This window comes from Oncorhynchus clarkii, chromosome 27 (genome assembly GCF_045791955.1).
Source record: "Oncorhynchus clarkii lewisi isolate Uvic-CL-2024 chromosome 27, UVic_Ocla_1.0, whole genome shotgun sequence".
NCBI classification, from domain to species: Eukaryota; Metazoa; Chordata; class Actinopteri; order Salmoniformes; family Salmonidae; genus Oncorhynchus; species Oncorhynchus clarkii.
Window position 1 is genome coordinate 33952539 of NC_092173.1, and position 21262 is coordinate 33973800.

The 21262-nt window shown below is 47.7% G+C and overlaps 1 protein-coding gene across 2 annotated transcripts in view; it reads left to right on the top strand.

Annotated features, from left to right (window-relative positions):
• Positions 1-21262, top strand: part of LOC139385814 (guanylate cyclase 1, soluble, alpha 2) — a 101108-nt gene that overhangs the window by 12843 nt on the left and 67003 nt on the right. For both annotated transcript variants that reach the window (XM_071131057.1, XM_071131058.1), the window contains one exon: positions 3429-4273. In XM_071131057.1, the coding sequence (XP_070987158.1) occupies positions 3429-4273 (845 nt within the window). The remainder of the gene's footprint in view (positions 1-3428; positions 4274-21262) is intronic.

Here is a 21262-nt window from a genome sequence, read left to right on the forward strand (position 1 = left end):
CTCCCTTTCCTGGCTCTCCTTCCTCCCTCCTCTTCCCTAATCCCTCTCTCTCCTCCTTCCTCTCCCTTTCCTGCCTATCCTACCTCCCTCCTCTTCCCTAATCCCTCTCTCTCATCCTTCCTCTCCCTTTCCTGGCTCTCCTTCCTCCCTCCTCTTCCCTAATCCCTCTCTCTCCTACCTCCCTCCTCGACCCTAATCCATCTCTCTCCTACCTCCCTCCTCTTCCCTAATCCCTCTCTCTCCTACCTCCCTCCTCTTCCCTAATCCCTCTCTCTCCTACCTCCCTCCTCTTCCCTAATCCCTCTCTCTCCTACCTCCCTCCTCTTCCCTAATCCCTCTCTCTCCTACCTCCCTCCTCTTCCCTAATCCCTCTCTCTCATCCTTCCTCTCCCTTTCCTGGCTCTCCTTCCTCCCTCCTCTTCCCTAATCCCTCTCTCTCCTCCTTCCTCTCCCTTTCCTGCCTCTCCTACCTCCCTCCTCTTCCCTAATCCCTCTCTCTCATCCTTCCTCTCCCTTTCCTGGCTCTCCTTCCTCCCTCCTCTTCCCTAATCCCTCTCTCTCCTACCTCCCTCCTCTTCCCTAATCCCTCTCTCTCCTACCTCCCTCCTCTTCCCTAATCCCTCTCTCCTACCTCCCTCCTCTTCCCTAATCCCTCTCTCTCCTACCTCCCTCCTCTTCCCTAATCCCTCTCTCTCATCCTTCCTCTCCCTTTCCTGGCTCTCCTTCCTCCCTCCTCTTCCCTAATCCCTCTCTCTCCTCCTTCCTCTCCCTTTCCTGCCTCTCCTACCTCCCTCTTCTTCCCTAATCCCTCTCTCTCATCCTTCCTCTCCCTTTCCTGGCTCTCCTTCCTCCCTCCTCTTCCCTAATCCCTCTCTCTCCTACCTCCCTCCTCTTCCCTAATCCCTCTCTCTCCTACCTCCCTCCTCTTCCCTAATCCCTCTCTCTCCTACCTCCCTCCTCTTCCCTAATCCCTCTCTCTCCTACCTCCCTCCTCTTCCCTAATCCCTCTCTCTCCTCCCTGCCTCCTCTTCCCTAATCCCTTTCTCTCCTCCCCCCTCCATCCTTTTGTCTTGTGCTGAAGTACTGATGGTTATTAGGTTAAAGCACAATCTGTTCCTCAGTGTTCTCCCTCCATCTCTCTACCTCCCTCCATCATCTCCATCTACCTCCCTCCATCTCTCTACCTCCCTCCATCATCTCCATCTACCTCCCTCCCTCCATCTCTCTACCTCCTCCCTCCATCTACCTCCCTCCATCATCTCCATCTACCTCCCTCCCTCCCTCCATCTCTCTACCTCCTCCCTCCATCTCTCTACCTCCCTCCATCATCTCCATCTACCTCCCTCCATCTCTCTACCTCCCTCCATCATCTCAATCTACCTCCCTCCCTCCATCTCTCTACCTCCTCCCTCCATCTACCTCCCTCCCTCCACCTCCCTCCGTCCATCTCTCTACCTCCCTCCCTACATCTACCTCCCTCCATCTACCTCCCTCCATCATCTCCATCTACCTCCCTCCCTCCATCTCTCTACCTCCTCCCTCCATCTACCTCCCTCCACCATCTCCATCTACCTCCCTCCATCTCTCTACCTCCCTCCATCATCTCAATCTACCTCCCTCCCTCCATCTCTCTACCTCCTCCCTCCATCTCTCTACCTCCCTCCATCTACCTCCCTCCATCTCTCTCCCTCCCTCCATTTCTCTCTACCTCCATCTCTCTACCTCTCTACCTCCCTTCCTCCCTCCCTCCATTTCCATCTACCTCACTCCCACAATCTCTCTCTCTCCCTCCCTCCATCTACCTCCCTCCCTACATCTCTCTCTACCTCCCTCCATCTCTCTCTCCCTCCCTCCATCTACCTCCCTCCCTCCATCTCTCTATCTACCTCTCTCCCTCCATCTCTCTATTTCCCTCTCTCCCTCAATCTCTCTACTTCCCTCTCTCCCTCCATCTCTCTTCTTCCCTCTCTCCCTCCATCTCTCTACTTCCCTCCCTCCATCTCTCTCCTTCCCTCTCTCCCTCCATCTCTCTACTTCCCTCTCTCCCTCCATCTCTATCCTTCCCTCCATCTCTCTCCCTCCCTTGCACTACATCCCTCCTTCCCTCCCTCCGTCTCTCTCTACCTCCTCCTCAATCTCTCTCTACCTCCCCCTCAATCTCTCTCTACCCTCCTCCCTCCATCTCTCTCCCTCACGTGCATTACATTCCTCCCTCCGTCCGTCTCGCTACCTCCCCCTCAATCTCTCTCTACGCTCCTCCCTCCATCTCTCTCTACCTCCTTCGCTCTACCTTCCTCCCTCCATCTCCCTCTTCATCCCTCCCTACCCCCATCTCCCAACCTCCATCTGTCTACCTCCCCCCTCCATCTCTCTACATCCCCCCCTCCATCTCTCTCTACCTCCCACCCTCCCTCTACCTCCCTCCCTCCATCTCCCTCTACCTTCCTCCATCTACTTCTACCTCTTTTCATCTCCCTCTACCTCCTTCCCTCATACTGTCTACCTCCCTCCGTCTGTCTACCTCCCTCCCACCATCTGTCTACCTCCCTCTCTCCATGTCTCTCAACCTCCCTCTCTCCATCGCTGTCTCAGCCGTGACATGCCTGTAAATGTCAGCATGCTCCTCACCATACCCTCATTGTGGTTTGTCGTTTTTTGTGTGTTGTCCAGCCTGTTGTGTTCTCTCTGTTTGTTATGCATCAGGGTTGATTGATCAGTCAGAAAAACAGCAACTGTGTGTGTGTGTGTGTGTGTGTGTGTGTGTGTGTGTGTGTGTGTGTGTGTGTGTGTGTGTGTGTGTGTGCTCTAAAGCTGACTCTAGATCAGCGTTCTGCTCTGCTTGTCCTTCACAGTAAATAACTCCCTACAGCCCAGCCATGGCACTCCAGCTGTGTTCGTTTACTTTGTTGTTGTGTTGTCCTTACGGTGTCCTGAGGTTGTTGTTGTGTTGTCCTGAGGTTGTTGTTGTGTTGTCCTTACGGTGTCCTGAGGTTGTTGTTGTGTTGTCCTGAGGTTGTGGTTGTTTGTCCTGAGGTTGTTGTTGTGTTGTCCTGAGGTTGTTGTTGTGTTGTCCTGAGGTTGTGTTTGTGTTGTCCTGAGGTTGTGGTTGTTTGTCCTGAGGTTGTTGTTGTGTTGTCCTGAGGTTGTTGTTGTGTTGTCCTGAGGTTGTTGTTGTGTTGTCCTGAGGTTGTTGTTGTGTTGTCCTGAGGTTGTTGTTGTGTTGTCCTGAGGTTGTGTTTGTGTTGTCCTGAGGTTGTGGTTGTTTGTCCTGAGGTTGTGATTGTGTTGTCCTGAGGTTGTTGTTGTGTTGTCCTGAGGTTGTTGTTGTGTTGTCCTGAGGTTGTGTTTGTGTTGTCCTGAGGTTGTGGTTGTGTTGTCCTGAGGTTGTGATTGTGTCATCCTAATGATCTGCTGGTGCTGTGTTCTAGGTGTGCAGTTCTGTGAGCTGAGGGAGCGTTTCGGGGAGGAGTTCTTCGGTCTGTGTTTCGAGGAGAACGAGCGGGTTCTAAGAGCGGTGGGAGGGAACCTGCAGGACTTCTTCAACGGCTTTGACGCCATCTTAGAACACATCAGAACCTCGACCGGACGCCGTGCCTCCTCAGAGAGCCCCTCCTTTCAATGCAAAGACCCTCACGAGGAGGAGAGAGGAAGAGGAAGGGAGAGGGTGGAAGGAAAGCTTCTCCTCCTCCACTGCTTTAACCCCGCCCCTGTCGTGGGATTGGCTATGCCTGGTCTGATCCGAGCCGTCGCACGCCGAATCTTCCACTGCCAAGTTGTGGTGAAGGAAGCCCCTCCCCTAGCGCCCTTGTCGCCCAATGAGGACGCAGAACACTCAGGAGGAGACTCCACCCCTACACCGAGCCCCTCTCCTTCCCCGTCTGCCCCCGTCTGCCTCTCCTTCCTCATCAGAGAAACCTCACCCTCCCCTTCCTCCATCCCTCCCTCCTCTGTCACTCTTCCAACAGAGACCCCCAAGCAGACCCTCCCGCCCCTCTCCCTCTCCCCCACTGACCTGCGCATCGGTCCAGCAACATTCTGCAGGGCCTTCCCCTTCCACCTGGTGCTGGGCCCCAGCATGGAGCTGCTGCAGCTAGGGGAAGGTCTGAGGAGGCAGGCACGGATCGAGCCTCACCGGACCATCTCCTTCAGGGACTGTTTTGAGATCATCTCCCCCAGGATCCAGCCCACCTTCCAGGCCATACTGCTGCGCCTGGCCTCCCCCTTCACCATCCGCACCCGGCCAGACTGCTCCCAGTCAGGCACCAAGGAGAAGGTATTTATGTACTGTCTGTGTCTACGTGTGTGTGTGTGTGTGTGTGGGCGCATCAGAAAAAGAGGCTAAAATGGTTCTGTTGTATAACATCCTCTATCTACAGTCTCCTCTGTCAGCAAGCTACACACACTGCTCTCTCTATCCTCTATCTACAGTCTCCTCTGTCAGCAAGCTACACACACTGCTCTCTCTATTCTCTATCTACAGTCTCCTCTGTCAGCAAGCTACACACACTGCTCTCACTATCCTCTATCTACAGTCTCCTCTGTCAGCAAGCTACACACACTGCTCTCTCTATCCTCTATCTACAGTCTCCTCTGTCAGCAAGCTACACACACTGCTCTCACTATCCTCTATCTACAGTCTCCTCTGTCAGCAAGCTACACACACTGCTCTCTCCATCCTCTATCTGCAGTCTCCTCTGTCAGCAAGCTACACAAACTGCTCTCTCTATTCTCTATCTACAGTCTCCTCTGTCAGCAAGCTACACACACTGCTCTCTCTATCCTCTATCTACAGTCTCCTCTGTCAGCAAGCTACACACACTGCTCTCTCTATCCTCTATCTACAGTCTCCTCTGTCAGCAAGCTACACACACTGCTCTCTCTATCCTCTATCTACAGTCTCCTCTGTCAGCAAGCTACACACACTGCTCTCTCCATCCTCTATCTACAGTCTCCTCTGTCAGCAAGCTACACACACTGCTCTCTCTATCCTCTATCTACAGTCTCCTCTGTCAGCAAGCTACACACACTGCTCTCTCTATCCTCTATCTACAGTCTCCTCTGTCAGCAAGCTACACACACTGCTCTCTCCATCTTCTATCTACAGTCTCCTCTGTCAGCAAGCTACACACACTGCTCTCTCCATCCTCTATCTACAGTCTCCTCTGTCAGCAAGCTACACACACTGCTCTCTCTATCCTCTATCTACAGTCTCCTCTGTCAGCAAGCTACACACACTGCTCTCTCCATCCTCTATCTACAGTCTCCTCTGTCAGCAAGCTACACACACTGCTCTCTCCATCCTCTATCTACAGTCTCCTCTGTCAGCAAGCTACACACACTGCTCTCACTATCCTCTATCTACAGTCTCCTCTGTCAGCAAGCTACACACACTGCTCTCTCTATCCTCTATCTACAGTCTCCTGTCAGCAAGCTACACACACTGCTCTCTCCATCCTCTATCTACAGTCTCCTCTGTCAGCAAGCTACACACACTGCTCTCTCTATCCTCTATCTACAGTCTCCTGTCAGCAAGCTACACACACTGCTCTCTCTATCCTCTATCTACAGTCTCCTGTCAGCAAGCTACACACACTGCTCTCTCTATCCTCTATCTACAGTCTCCTCTGTCAGCAAGCTACACACACTGCTCTCTCTATCCTCTATCTACAGTCTCCTCTGTCAGCAAGCTACACACACTGCTCTCTCTATCCTCTATCTACAGTCTCCTCTGTCAGCAAGCTACACACACTGCTCTCTCCATCCTCTATCTACAGTCTCCTCTGTCAGCAAGCTACACACACTGCTCTCTCTATCCTCTATCTACAGTCTCCTGTCAGCAAGCTACACACACTGCTCTCTCCATCCTCTATCTACAGTCTCCTCTGTCAGCAAGCTACACACACTGCTCTCTCCATCCTCTATCTACAGTCTCCTCTGTCAGCAAGCTACACACACTGCTCTCACTATCCTCTATCTACAGTCTCCTCTGTCAGCAAGCTACACACACTGCTCTCTCTATCCTCTATCTACAGTCTCCTGTCAGCAAGCTACACACACTGCTCTCTCCATCCTCTATCTACAGTCTCCTCTGTCAGCAAGCTACACACACTGCTCTCTCTATCCTCTATCTACAGTCTCCTCTGTCAGCAAGCTACACACACTGCTCTCTCCATCCTCTATCTACAGTCTCCTCTGTCAGCAAGCTACACACACTGCTCTCTCTATCCTCTATCTACAGTCTCCTCTGTCAGCAAGCTACACACACTGCTCTCACTATCCTCTATCTACAGTCTCCTCTGTCAGCAAGCTACACACACTGCTCTCTCTATCCTCTATCTACAGTCTCCTCTGTCAGCAAGCTACACACACTGCTCTCTCTATCCTCTATCTACAGTCTCCTCTGTCAGCAAGCTACACACACTGCTCTCACTATCCTCTATCTACAGTCTCCTCTGTCAGCAAGCTACACACACTGCTCTCTCTATCCTCTATCTACAGTCTCCTCTGTCAGCAAGCTACACACACTGCTCTCTCTATCCTCTATCTACAGTCTCCTCTGTCAGCAAGCTACACACACTGCTCTCTCTATCCTCTATCTACAGTCTCCTGTCAGCAAGCTACACACACTGCTATATTTCTTGACAATCTTTTCTATTCCAGTCTTCCTGTCTTTTTCTCCTAAATTAGTTATGTTCCTCTGGGTTATAGCTTTAAAAGTCTGTGTTGTTTCCTAGTTCTTCTTGGATTTGTCTGTCCTTTTCTACCAGACTATTTCTGTAGGTTAGTTGTCCTCTGGGGGCCTATCTGCCCCAGCTGAACTCATTTGAATGCTTTTAACTGACTGTGTTCAGGGAGTCTTTACAGGTCAGGTTTCTGTCTTCTAGTAGCACTGACTGTGTTCAGGGAGTCTTCAGGTCAGGTTTCTGTCTTCTAGTAGCACTGACTGTGTTCAGGGAGTCTTTACAGGTCAGGTTTCTGTCTTCTAGTAGCACTGACTGTGTTCAGGGAGTCTTTACAGGTCAGGTTTCTGTCTTCTAGTAGCACTGACTGTGTTCAGGGAGTCTTCAGGTCAGGTTTCTGTCTTCTAGTAGCACTGACTGTGTTCAGGGAGTCTTTACAGGTCAGGTTTCTGTCTTCTAGTAGCACTGACTGTGTTCAGGGAGTCTTTACAGGTCAGGTTTCTGTCTTCTAGTAGCACTGACTGTGTTCAGGGAGTCTTCAGGTCAGGTTTCTGTCTTCTAGTAGCACTGACTGTGTTCAGGGAGTCTTTACAGGTCAGGTTTCTGTCTTCTAGTAGCACTGACTGTGTTCAGGGAGTTTTCAGGTCAGGTTTCTGTCTTCTAGTAGCACTGACTGTGTTCAGGGAGTCTTTACAGGTCAGGTTTCTGTCTTCTAGTAGCACTGACTGTGTTCAGGGAGTCTTTACATGTCAGGTTTCTGTCTTCTAGTAGCACTGACTGTGTTCAGGGAGTCTTCAGGTCAGGTTTCTGTCTTCTAGTAGCACTGACTGTGTTCAGGGAGTTTTCAGGTCAGGTTTCTGTCTTCTAGTAGCACTGACTGTGTTCAGGGAGTCTTTACAGGTCAGGTTTCTGTCTTCTAGTAGCACTGACTGTGTTCAGTGAGTCTTTTCAGGTCAGGCTTCTGTCTTCTAGTAGCACTGACTGTGTTCAGGGAGTCTTCAGGTCAGGTTTCTGTCTTCTAGTAGCACTGACTGTGTTCAGGGAGTCTTTACATGTCAGGTTTCTGTCTTCTAGTAGCACTGACTGTGTTCAGGGAGTCTTCAGGTCAGGTTTCTGTCTTCTAGTAGCACTGACTGTGTTCAGGGAGTCTTTACAGGTCAGGTTTCTGTCTTCTAGTAGCACTGACTGTGTTCAGGGAGTCTTCAGGTCAGGTTTCTGTCTTCTAGTAGCACTGACTGTGTTCAGGGAGTCTTCAGGTCAGGTTTCTGTCTTCTAGTAGCACTGACTGTGTTCAGGGAGTCTTTACAGGTCAGGTTTCTGTCTTCTAGTAGCACTGACTGTGTTCAGGGAGTTTTCAGGTCAGGTTTCTGTCTTCTAGTAGCACTGACTGTGTTCAGGGAGTCTTTACAGGTCAGGTTTCTGTCTTCTAGTAGCACTGACTGTGTTCAGGGAGTTTTCAGGTCAGGTTTCTGTCTTCTAGTAGCACTGACTGTGTTCAGGGAGTCTTCAGGTCAGGTTTCTGTCTTCTAGTAGCACTGACTGTGTTCAGGGAGTCTTTACAGGTCAGGTTTCTGTCTTCTAGTAGCACTGACTGTGTTCAGTGAGTCTTTTCAGGTGAGGCTTCTGTCTTCTAGTAGCACTGACTGTGTTCAGGGAGTCTTTACAGGTCAGGTTTCTGTCTTCTAGTAGCACTGACTGTGTTCAGGGAGTTTTCAGGTCAGGTTTCTGTCTTCTAGTAGCACTGACTGTGTTCAGGGAGTCTTTACAGGTCAGGTTTCTGTCTTCTAGTAGCACTGACTGTGTTCAGTGAGTCTTTTCAGGTGAGGCTTCTGTCTTCTAGTAGCACTGACTGTGTTCAGGGAGTCTTTACAGGTCAGGTTTCTGTCTTCTAGTAGCACTGACTGTGTTCAGGGAGTTTTCAGGTCAGGTTTCTGTCTTCTAGTAGCACTGACTGTGTTCAGGGAGTCTTCAGGTCAGGTTTCTGTCTTCTAGTAGCACTGACTGTGTTCAGGGAGTCTTTACAGGTCAGGTTTCTGTCTTCTAGTAGCACTGACTGTGTTCAGGGAGTCTTTACAGGTCAGGTTTCTGTCTTCTAGTAGCACTGACTGTGTTCAGGGAGTCTTCAGGTCAGGTTTCTGTCTTCTAGTAGCACTGACTGTTTTCAGGGAGTCTTTACAGGTCAGGTTTCTGTCTTCTAGTAGCACTGACTGTGTTCAGGGAGTCTTTACAGGTCAGGTTTCTGTCTTCTAGTAGCACTGACTGTGTTCAGGGAGTCTTCAGGTCAGGTTTCTGTCTTCTAGTAGCACTGACTGTGTTCAGGGAGTCTTTACAGGTCAGGTTTCTGTCTTCTAGTAGCACTGACTGTGTTCAGGGAGTCTTTACAGGTCAGGTTTCTGTCTTCTAGTAGCACTGTGTTATCTGTACATCACCTAGTGATATTAGTTGGACATTTAGATCTTTTTGATTGCAGTAAGTTGAAAAGATACCTTAAGGTCTGCTACTTTGCAGAACCAATCATCTTTCCAAGCTATTGGTTTTTTACCATACGTTGAGTCGAAAGATTTGCATGCAGGGAGCATACGTTACAGAGCCTAGGAAATTATACATACCATATCATTGCATGATTGCTGTATAATGAATCTGCACAAGATCAGCTAATATTGAGAATTCCAACACAAATGTACACAATTTAGTAGGTGTGTGTGTGTGTGTTTTCCTGTAGTTGTTTCTGCTCCGTACGGAGGTTTTAATTGGATGGCTATGGTGTTGCAGTGGTTTTCAGAGGGAGACATCCAGGGCTTACTGTGGTCATCTGGACAGATGATTATGAAATACACCAGTTTATGTTTACATATCCTCTTCTGAAAGAGCATTACCCTGCAGGTCTGTTCCACTGTTATAGCCCACACAAAACATCATCTAAATACGTGGACATGTGCACACACACAGACTAAAAATCTCCCCAAATCATCTGTGATCCTCTGTAGTGGCTTTTATCTGCTGTGGCTGTCCCCTGCATGCACACACACACACACACACACGCACGCACGCTCTTTTTTTGTACAGTACCAGGAGCTCCTCTCCGCAGTCAGAACTCGAGCATCACTACATCTCTCTATCTTCCTTTCTCTCGCTCACTCCCTCGCTTTAGATCTTTCTCTCCTCCCTCCCACTCGGCTGGCGTTCTCTCACAGGGTTCCCCTTTTATCTTTCTCTCCTCCCTCCCACTCGGCTGGCGTTCTCTCACAGGGTTCCCCTTTTATCTTTCTCTCCTCCCTCCCACTCGGCTGGCGTTCTCTCACAGGGTTCCCCTTTTATCTTTCTCTCCTCCCTCCCACTCGGCTGGCGTTCTCTCTCAGGGTTCCCCTTTTATCTTTCTCTCCTCCCTCCCACTCGGCTGGCGTTCTCTCTCAGGGTTCCCCTTTTATCTTTCTCTCCTCCCTCCCACTCGGCTGGCGTTCTCTCACAGGGTTCCCCTTTTATCTTTCTCTCCTCCCTCCCACTCGGCTGGCGTTCTCTCACAGGGTTCCCCTTTTATCTTTCTCTCCTCCCTCCCACTCGGCTGGCGTTCTCTCTCAGGGTTCCCCTTTTATCTTTCTCTCCTCCCTCCCACTCGGCTGGCGTTCTCTCACCGGGTTCCCCTTTTATCTTTCTCTCCTCCCTCCCACTCGGCTGGCGTTCTCTCACCGGGTTCCCCTTTTATCTTTCTCTCCTCCCTCCCACTCGGCTGGCGTTCTCTCACAGGGTTCCCCTCTCAGGCAGATATATGAGTGTCACTACATAACCCTTTCTGCTTTCCTATCTTTGAGAATACAATATTAGTCCACTGTTTTAAGGGACCTTAGTTGGGCCTGGGATTGACCATTTTAGCTTGGTTAGGCCCCTTTCACACACACACACACACGCGCACGCGCGCACACACACACACAAACACACACGCGCGCGCACACACACGCACGCGCACACACACAGAGAAAAATACAGTTATTGCAGATGAAATGTGTCTCTGTGCGTCACCCATGTCTCTCTGTTGGCGGTGGTTGGGTAACCACGGTGATGAATCAAAAAGCAGTGTGAAGTGTAGAGCAGGTCAATTCTGACTGAGTTAGCAGAAACACACACACCTCAGGTGGAATAACACCTGCCTTTCCCAACTAGCTCTCACAGTCTCATGTCAGAATTAGACGTTTATTCATGTTTCTCTAACGTCAAATTTCAAAATTGTTCCAAACGTCAAATGTCTAAGTGTTTAAGGTTACATTTTGGCATTAGCTCAGAATTTTTGAGGCAGGGTTAATATTAGGCATTAACTCTGAAATCTTAATGTTAGGCATTAACTCAGAATCGTTAAGGTAAGGGTTAATGTTTGGGATAGGCTTAAACAGAAATATCAAAAACAACTTTATATCGCTGGATTCGAACTTGCAATCCGCCATCCCCGTCGACAACGCCTTAGCAAAACCAATACCTACTTTAGGGTACGAGCGCTAAATGTTGCCCCCAGTGGCCAGTTTCTACATCATCTCCCAACGTCCTCAGATATGGATGGACATTCAATACTGGCTTGTATCACAGGTGACCGACCAGGTTGGCCTTTCCCTGACACACACACACACACACTGTGTTACTGTGGCATTAACACCATATATCCAGGCAGTGGAAAGGACACCATGGTGTTCCTGCAGCAATCTGAATCTAAGTCTGTCATTAGTGAGTGTGTCTTTAGTGAGTGTGTCATTAGTGAGTGTGTCATTAGTGAGTGTGTCATTAGTGAGTGTGTCAGAGAGTGTGTCTTTGTGTATTTATGTTTGCATCAGGAGGAGTCTGTCAAAAAAGGGTTATAATAAGGTCAAATGTTAGCTAGCAAGGGTCAAACCTGTCGTCAGGTGCAACGTTAGCAATACAAAACTTCTTCTTCACACATTAAGAAGAGGCTATGTATTCAGCTAGTTTCATCACAGTATCATAGACTCGTATCAGAGCGGATGATAATGACATGTAGCATGTAGCTAGCTAGCTATAAACAACAACACACCAGTTTCAGGTTTGACGGTAGAAACCTGTCGAATCCATTAGATTGTTGAACTTTATGGAAGCCCATTTGCACTACAGTAGCTATTTCTCCAGGAAGGACAGGTTCTAACCACACGTCTTGTCTGGAGCGGAGGTGTCAGTGGGGATGTTTGTTTTGCGTGACCCGGTGCCCCGGGTGTGCAGGGTTTGCTCATTTTCAACCAATCCGTTTGTCCTCCTAAGCAAAGCGAACTCGCCCAGTCTTTTCCAAGGAAACACTGTGTCACCACCTATTATTAGGCAAAAGGGGGCATAAATTGTTGACATAATTGTAATCCAAACCAAACCCTCAAGTAAGTCATGATGTAGTCACTTACCGAACTCTGACTTTATGACCAAAACTGCCCTATTTACAGATTGTAGTCAATTTTGACACTACAATGAATGTTTAATTCTCATATCGATGACACAGAGGCCATTTAAAACTAGACAAGTTGGTTCTAAGGGGCAGTTGACCTTTAATAGTCAGGGCAGGGACAGTTGACCTTTAATAGTCAGAGCAGGGACAGTTGACCTTTAATAGTCAGGGCAGGGACAGTTGACCTTTAATAGTCAGAGCAGGGAGTTGACCTTTAATAGTCAGAGCAGGGAGTTGACCTTTAATAGTCAGGGCAGGGAGTTGACCTTTAATAGTCAGAGCAGGGATAGTTGACCTTTAATAGTCAGGGCAGGGGCAGTTGACCTTTAATAGTCAGAGCAGGGACAGTTGACCTTTAATAGTCAGAGCAGGGACAGTTGACCTTTAATAGTCAGAGCAGGGACAGTTGACCTTTAATTATTAATAGTCAGAGCAGGGACAGTTGACCTTTAATAGTCAGGGCAGGGAGTTGACCTTTAATAGTCAGAGCAGGGAGTTGACCTTTAATAGTCAGAGCAGGGACAGTTGACCTTTAATAGTCAGAGCAGGGACAGTTGACCTTTAATAGTCAGAGCAGGGAGTTGACCTTTAATAGTCAGAGCAGGGAGAGTTGACCTTTAATAGTCAGAGCAGGGACAGTTGACCTTTAATAGTCAGAGCAAGGACAGTTGACCTTTAATAGTCAGGGCAGGGAGTTGACCTTTAATAGTCAGAGCAGGGAGTTGACCTTTAATAGTCAGAGCAGGGATAGTTGACCTTTAATAGTCAGAGCAGGGACAGTTGACCTTTAATAGTCAGGGCAGGGACAGTTGACCTTTAATAGTGAGGGCAGGGACAGTTGACCTTTAATAGTCAGGGCAGGGAGTTGACCTTTAATAGTCAGAGCTGGGAGTTGACCTTTAATAGTCAGAGCAGGGACAGTTGACCTTTAATAGTCAGTTGACCTTTAATAGTCAGAGCAGGGACAGTTGACCTTTAATAGTCAGGGCAGGGACAGTTGACCTTTAATAGTCAGAGCAGGGACAGTTGACCTTTAATAGTCAGAGCAGGGAGTTGACCTTTAATAGTCAGAGCAGGGACAGTTGACCTTTAATAGTCAGTTGACCTTTAATAGTCAGAGCAAGGACAGTTGACCTTTAATAGTCAGAGCAGGGACAGTTGACCTTTAATAGTCAGGGCAGGGACAGTTGACCTTTAATAGTCAGAGCAGGGACAGTTGACCTTTAATAGTCAGAGCAGGGACAGTTGACCTTTAATAGTCAGGGCAGGGAGTTGACCTTTAATAGTCAGAGCAGGGACAGTTGACCTTTAATAGTCAGAGCAAGGACAGTTGACCTTTAATAGTCAGAGCAAGGACAGTTGACCTTTAATAGTCAGAGCAGGGACAGTTGACCTTTAATAGTCAGTTGACCTTTAATAGTCAGAGCAGGGACAGTTGACCTTTAATAGTCAGAGCAGGGAGTTGACCTTTAATAGTCAGAGCAGGGACAGTTGACCTTTAATAGTCAGAGCAGGGACAGTTGACCTTTAATAGTCAGGGCAGGGACAGTTGACCTTTAATAGTCAGAGCAGGGACAGTTGACCTTTAATAGTCAGAGCAGGGACAGTTGACCTTTAATAGTCAGTTGACCTTTAATAGTCAGAGCAGGGACAGTTGACCTTTAATAGTCAGAGCAGGGAGTTGACCTTTAATAGTCAGAGCAGGGACAGTTGACCTTTAATAGTCAGAGCAGGGACAGTTGACCTTTAATAGTCAGGGCAGGGACAGTTGACCTTTAATAGTCAGGGCAGGGGCAGTTGACCTTTAATAGTCAGAGCAGGGACAGTTGACCTTTAATAGTCAGAGCAGGGACAGTTGACCTTTAATAGTCAGGGCAGGGACAGTTGACCTTTAATAGTCAGGGCAGGGGCAGTTGACCTTTAATAGTCAGGGCAGGGATCTAAAATGCCTTAGGAAAGTATTCAGACCCTTTAACTTTTTCCACGTTTTGTTACGTTACAGCCTTATAGTTTTCCCATCAATCTACACACAGTTTACCATACTGACAAAGGAAACATGTATACAAAAAAACACACGGAAATATTACATTTACAAAAGTATTCAGACCCTTTACTCAGTACTTTGTTGAAGCACCTTAAGCAGCAATTACATCCTCGAGTCTTCTTAGGTATGATGCTACAAGCTTGGCACAGCTGTATTTGGGGAGTTTCTACCATTCTTCTCTGCAGATCCTCTCAAGCTCTGTCAGGTTGGATGGGGAGCATCAATGCACAGCTATTTTCAGGTCTCCCCAGAGATGGGCTCTGACTGGGCCACTCAAGGACATTCAGAGACTTGTCCCAAAGCCACTCCTGCATTGCCTTGGCTGCGTGCTAAGGGTCATTGTCCTGTTGGTAGGGGAACCTTCGCCTCAGTCTGAGCTCCTAAGCGCTCTGGAGCAGGTTTTCATCAAGCATCACTCTGTACTTTGCTCTGTTTATCTTCCCCTTAATCCTGACTAGTCTCCCAGTCCCTGCAGCTGAAAAACATCCCCACAGCCTGATGCTGCCACCACTGTGCTTCAAATCAAATGAGCCGAATACAACAGGTGTAGTAGACCTTACAGTGAAATGCTGAAAACAACAGGTATTATAGACCTTACAGTGAAATGCTGAATACAACAGGTGTAGTAGACCTTACAGTGAAATGCTGAATACAACAGGTGTAGTAGACCTTACAGTGAAATGCTGAAAACGACAGGTGTAGTAGATCTTACAGTGAAATGCTGAATACAACAGGTGTAGTAGACCTTACAGTGAAATGCTGAATACAACAGGTGTAGTAGACCTTACAGTGAAATGCTGAATACAACAGGTGTAGTAGACCTTACAGTGAAATGCTGAATACAACAGGTGTAGTAGACCTTACAGTGAAATGCTGAATACAACAGGTGTAGTAGACCTTACAGTGAAATGCTGAATACAACAGGTGTAGTAGACCTTACAGTGAAATGCTGAATACAACAGGTGTAGTAGACCTTATAGTGAAATGCTGAATACAACAGGTGTAGTAGACCTTACAGTGAAATGCTGAATACAACAGGTGTAGTAGACCTTACAGTGAAATGCTGAATACAACAGGTGTAGTAGACCTTACAGTGAAATGCTGAATACAACAGGTGTAGTAGACCTTACAGTGAAATGCTGAATACAACAGGTGTAGTAGACCTTACAGTGAAATGCTGAATACAACAGGTGTAGTAGACCTTACAGTGAAATGCTGAATACAACAGGTGTAGTAGACCTTACAGTGAAATGCTGAATACAACAGGTGTAGTAGACCTTACAGTGAAATGCTGAATACAACAGGTGTAGTAGACCTTACAGTGAAATGCTGAATACAACAGGTGTAGTAGACCTTATAGTGAAATGCTGAATACAACAGGTGTAGTAGACCTTACAGTGAAATGCTGAATACAACAGGTGTAGTAGACCTTACAGTGAAATGCTGAATACAACAGGTGTAGTAGACCTTACAGTGAAATGCTGAATACAACAGGTGTAGTAGACCTTACAGTGAAATGCTGAATACAACAGGTGTAGTAGACCTTACAGTGAAATGCTGAATACAACAGGTGTAGTAGACCTTACAGTGAAATGCTGAATACAACAGGTGTAGTAGACCTTACAGTGAAATGCTGAATACAACAGGTATTATAGACCTTACAGTGAAATGCTGAATACAACAGGTGTAGTAGACCTCACAGTGAAATGCTGAATACAACAGGTGTAGTAGACCTTACAGTGAAATGCTGAATACAACAGGTGTAGTAGACCTTACAGTGAAATGCTGAATACAACAGGTATTATAGACCTTACAGTGAAATGCTGAATACAACAGGTGTAGTAGATCTTACAGTGAAATGCTGAATACAACAGGTGTAGTAGACCTCACAGTGAAATGCTTACTTACGAGTCCCTAACCAACAATGCAGTTTTAAGAAAAATAAGTGTTAAGTAAAAACAATAGAGAAGTAAAACAGTTAAAGAGCAGCAGTAAATAACAATAGCGAGGCTGTATACAGGGGTTACCGGTACAGTCAATGTGCGTGGGCACAGGTTAGTCGAGGTAATTGAGGTAATATGTACATGTAGGTAGAGTTAAAGTGAATATGCATAGATAATAAACAGAGATTAGCAGCAGCATTAAAGAGAGGGGGGGCAATGCAAATACTCTGGTTAGCCATTTGATTAGCTGTTCAGGAGTCTTATGGCTTGGGGGTAGGAGCTGTTAAGAAGCCTTTTGGACCTAGACTTGGCCCTCCGGTATCGCTTGTCATGCGGTTGCAGAGAGAAGAGTCTATGACTGGGGTTGTTGGAGTCTTTGAACATTTTTAGGGCCTTCCTCTGACACCGCCTGGTATAGAGGTCCTGGATGGCAGGAAGCTTGGCCCCGGTGATTCTCTGGGCCTTACGCACTACCTTCTGTAGTGCCTTGCGGTCGGAGTCCGAGCAGATGCCATACCAGGCAGTGATGCAACCGGTCAGGATGCTCCCGATGGTGCAGCTGTAGAACCTGTATGCCAAATCTTTTTGTCTCTGTCTGTGGTACCAATGTCCAAACAGCTGGACAGAGAGACGGTGAGCACACACACACACACACACACATACACACACACACACACACACACACACACATACACACACGGGTACACACACATAGGTAAACACATGTACACACACATGTACACACACATGTACACACACACAAACAAACCAACTCTACAGCCAATAAAACCACAACATGAACACTAATAACAACAACTGTCTCTCTCACACACACACACACACACACACACACACACACACACACACACACACACACACACACACACACACACACACACACACACACATACACACACTGATGCACACACACACACACACACTGATGCACACACACATACACACACACACAAGCCCAGTTATTGCTGATGCTGAGAGCCCAGACCTCCAGCTCTGTGTGTACACCTTTCTGCACACAGAAGAGACATCTTACTGACATGCCATCAGGACCCCCTCATCTCTCTCTCTAGCTCCTTCACTCCAAACCCCTGTCTGCCCCTTCCCTTTTCCTCTAACCAGAACCCCCACACCTCTACTCACAGCACCTAACCAGAACTCCCACCTCCCTACTCACAGCACCTAACCAGAACCCCCACACCTCTACTTACAGTACCTAACCAGAACCCCCACACCTCTACTCACAGCACCTAACCAGAACTCCCACCTCCCTACTCACAGCACCTAACCAGAGCCCCCACACCTCTACTCACAGCACCTAACCAGAACCCCCACACCTCTACTCACAGCACCTAACCAGAACCCCCACACCTCTACTCAGAGCACCTAACCAGATCCCCTACCCCCCTTCTCACAGCACCTAACCAGAACCCCCACACCCCTACTCACAGCACCTAACCAGAACCCCCACACCTCTACTCAGAGCACCTAACCAGATCCCCTACCCCCCTTCTCACAGCACCTAACCAGAACCACCACACCCCTTCTCACAGCACCTAACCAGAACCCCCACACCCCTACTTACAGCACCTAACCAGTACCCCCACCCCCCTCCTCGCTTCACCTAACCAGAACCCCCACCCCCCTCCTCGCTTCACCTAACCAGTACCCCCACCCCCTTCCTCGCGTCACCTAACCAGAACCCCCACCCCCCTCCTCTCTTCACCTAACCAGAACACCCTCCTCGCTTCACCTAACCAGAACCCCCACTCGCTTCACCTAACCAGAACCCCCACCTCCTCCTCGCTTCACCTAACCAGATCCCCCACCCCGCTTCACCTAACCAGAATACCCACCTCCCTCCTCGCTTCACCTAACCAGAACCCCCAGCCCCTCCTCGCTTCACCTAACCAGAACCCCCACCTCCCTCCTCGCTTCACCTAACCAGAACCCCCACCTCCCTCCCCGCTTCACCTAACCAGAATACCCACCTCCCTCCTAACCAGAACCCCCACCTCCCTCCTCGCTTCACCTAACCAGAACCCCCTCCTCCCTCCTCGCTTCACCTAACCAGAACCCCCACCCCCCTCCCTGCTTCACCTAACCAGAACCCCCCTCCCCGCTTCACCTAACCAGAACCCCCACCCCCCTCCCCGCTTCACCTAACCAGAACCCCCACCCCCCTCCTCGCTTCACCTAACCAGAACCCCCACCCCCCTCCCCGCTTCACCTAACCAGAACCCCCACCTCCCTCCTCGCTTCACCTAACCAGAACACCCACCCCCTCCCCGCTTCACCTAACCAGAACCCCTACCCCCCTCCTCGCTTCACCTAACCAGAACTCCCACCCCCCTCCTTGCTTCACCTAACCAGAATACCCACCCCCCCTCCCTGCTTCACCTAACCAGAATACCCACCTACCTCCTCGCTTCACCTAACCAGAACCCCCCCCCCCCAAGTAATCCATCTTCTCCAACCAGTGTCAGTTTGAATTTACGCGGTGTGTTACTGTGTAACCTTAAGAGCACCTAGTTACATCATGTATCTGTTTTTACTGCTGGTGTTGTGTCATACGGTCTCTGTTGTGTCATACAGTCTCTGTTGTGTAAATATGACCCAGAGAGAAAGAGAGAGCAGTGACTTTCAAAGCCTCCTGTCTTTTTGTTCTTCTGAACAACAAACAACAAACATCACAGTGTTGAGGGGGGCATCGGATCAAAGGATCACTAAATGTCTCAATCTTCTTTGTTCCCTGTCACACAAGCGCGCACAAACACACACACGTGCGCACGCAAACACACACACTCATTGCCTTGTCTTGTAAAACAGCCTCCACAATAACAGAGCAACAGAGCAGCGGAGAAATCAACACTGTAAAGCGCCAGATGCCAGCAGAGTTGGGCTTGAGGAGAAGGTGTCTGAGGACAGGTTGGCCTTAAGGTCTCGCAGGATTTTTACATAGATCTGAGTGGGCATATAGGGGGATACCATGTTTCAGGATGCTTGGCTGTGTGGATGCCTTCGTCTACCTGTGTGTGTCTGTGAGCAGGCTTCGTGCATGTACGTGTGCGTTTGTGTGTTTGTGTGTGTGACTCATTGACTTGTGCTCTGTACTTCTATGCAAATGAGTCTGTTTACACGCCAGTCTGCTTAAATCCTATTTTTCTCCCTCTGCTTTTCCCTCTCTGCCCACCTCTCCCTTTCTCTCTTACTTTCTGTCTATCTCTCATTCTCTCACTCTCTCTTTCTCTCTCTCCATCTCTCTCCTCTGTCGTCTGGTTGAGAGTGGGGCTGTGGTTCTCTGTGGTCTGTGTGGATGTGTGAGTGTGTTACTGTAGTGCTGCTGAGAGTGTACAACTGTCTGTCCTGATGAGGGAGATGGGAACAGGAGTGAACTGAGTTAAAGCAGGGAGACTCACAACAAGGCCGGCAGAACAGCCCCTGGTCGGTCTGTGTGTGTGTGCTTGTGCATGCGTGTGTGTGTGCATACTCTACATCAGCGATCACCAAACATTTCTGTAGAAAAGCCAACGATAAAAGCACAGAGTTGTCTTTGAGAAAAGCACAGAGTTGTCTTTGATAAAAGCACATATTTGTCTTTGATAAGGACACAGAGTTGTCTTTGATAAGGACACAGAGTTGTCTTTGATTAAGGCACAGAGTTGTATTTGATAAAGACACAGAGTTGTATTTGATAAAGGCACAGAGTTGTCTTTGATAAGGACACAGAGTTGTCTTTGATTAAGGCACAGAGTTGTATTTGATAAAGACACAGAGTTGTATTTGATAAAGACACAGAGTTGTATTTGATAAAGGCACAGAGTTGTATTTGATAAGGACACAGAGTTGTCTTTGATAAGGACACAGAGTTGTCTTTGATAAGGACACAGAGTTGTATTTGATAAAGACACAGAGTTGTATTTGATAAAGGCACAGAGTTGTATTTGATAAGGACACAGAGTTGTCTTTGATAAGGACAGAGTTGTCTTTGATAAGGACACAGAGTTGTCTTTGATAAGGACACAGAGTTGTCTTTGATAAGGACACAGAGTTGTCTTTGATAAGGACACAGAGTTGTCTTTGATAAGGACACAGAGTTGTCTTTGATAAGGACACAGAGTTGTCTTTGATAATGGCACAGAGTTGTCTTTGATAAAGGCACAGAGTTGTCTTTGATAAAGGCACAGAGTTGTCTTTGATAAGGACACAGAGTTGTCTTTGATAAGGACACAGAGTTGTCTTTGATAAGGACACAGAGTTGTATTTGATATGGACACAGAGTTGTATTTGATAAGGACACAGAGTTGTCTTTGATAAGGACACAGAATTGTCTTTGATAAGGACACAGAGTTGTCTTTGATAAGGACACAGAGTTGTCTTTGATAAGGAAACAGAGTTGTCTTTGATAAGGACACAGAGTTGTCTTTGATAAGGACACAGAGTTGTATTTGATAAAGACACAGAGTTGTATTTGATAAAGGCACAGAGTTGTATTTGATAAGGACACAGAGTTGTCTTTGATAAGGACAGAGTTGTCTTTGATAAGGACACAGAGTTGTCTTTGATAAGGACACAGAGTTGTATTTGATAAGGACACAGAGTTGTCTTTGATAAGGACACAGAGTTGTCTTTGATAAGGACACAGAGTTGTCTTTGATAAGGACACAGAGTTGTCTTTGATAAAGACACAGAGTTGTATTTGATAAAGGCACAGAGTTGTCTTTGATAAGGACACAGAGTTGTCTTTGATAAAGACACAGAGTTGTCTTTGATAAGGACACAGAGTTGTCTTTGATAATGGCACAGAGTTGTCTTTGATAAAGGCACAGAGTTGTCTTTGATAAAGGCACAGAGTTGTCTTTGATAAGGACACAGAGTTGTCTTTGATAAGGACACAGAGTTGTATTTGATAAGGACACAGAGTTGTCTTTGATAAGGACACAGAGTTGTATTTGATAAGGACACAGAGTTGTATTTGATAAGGACACAGAGTTGTCTTTGATAAGGACACAGAATTGTCTTTGATAAGGACACAGAGTTGTCTTTGATAAAGGCACAGAGTTGTCTTTGATAAAGGCACAGAGTTGTCTTTGATAAGGACACAGAGTTGTCTTTGATAAAGGCACAGAGTTGTCTTTGATAAAGGCAC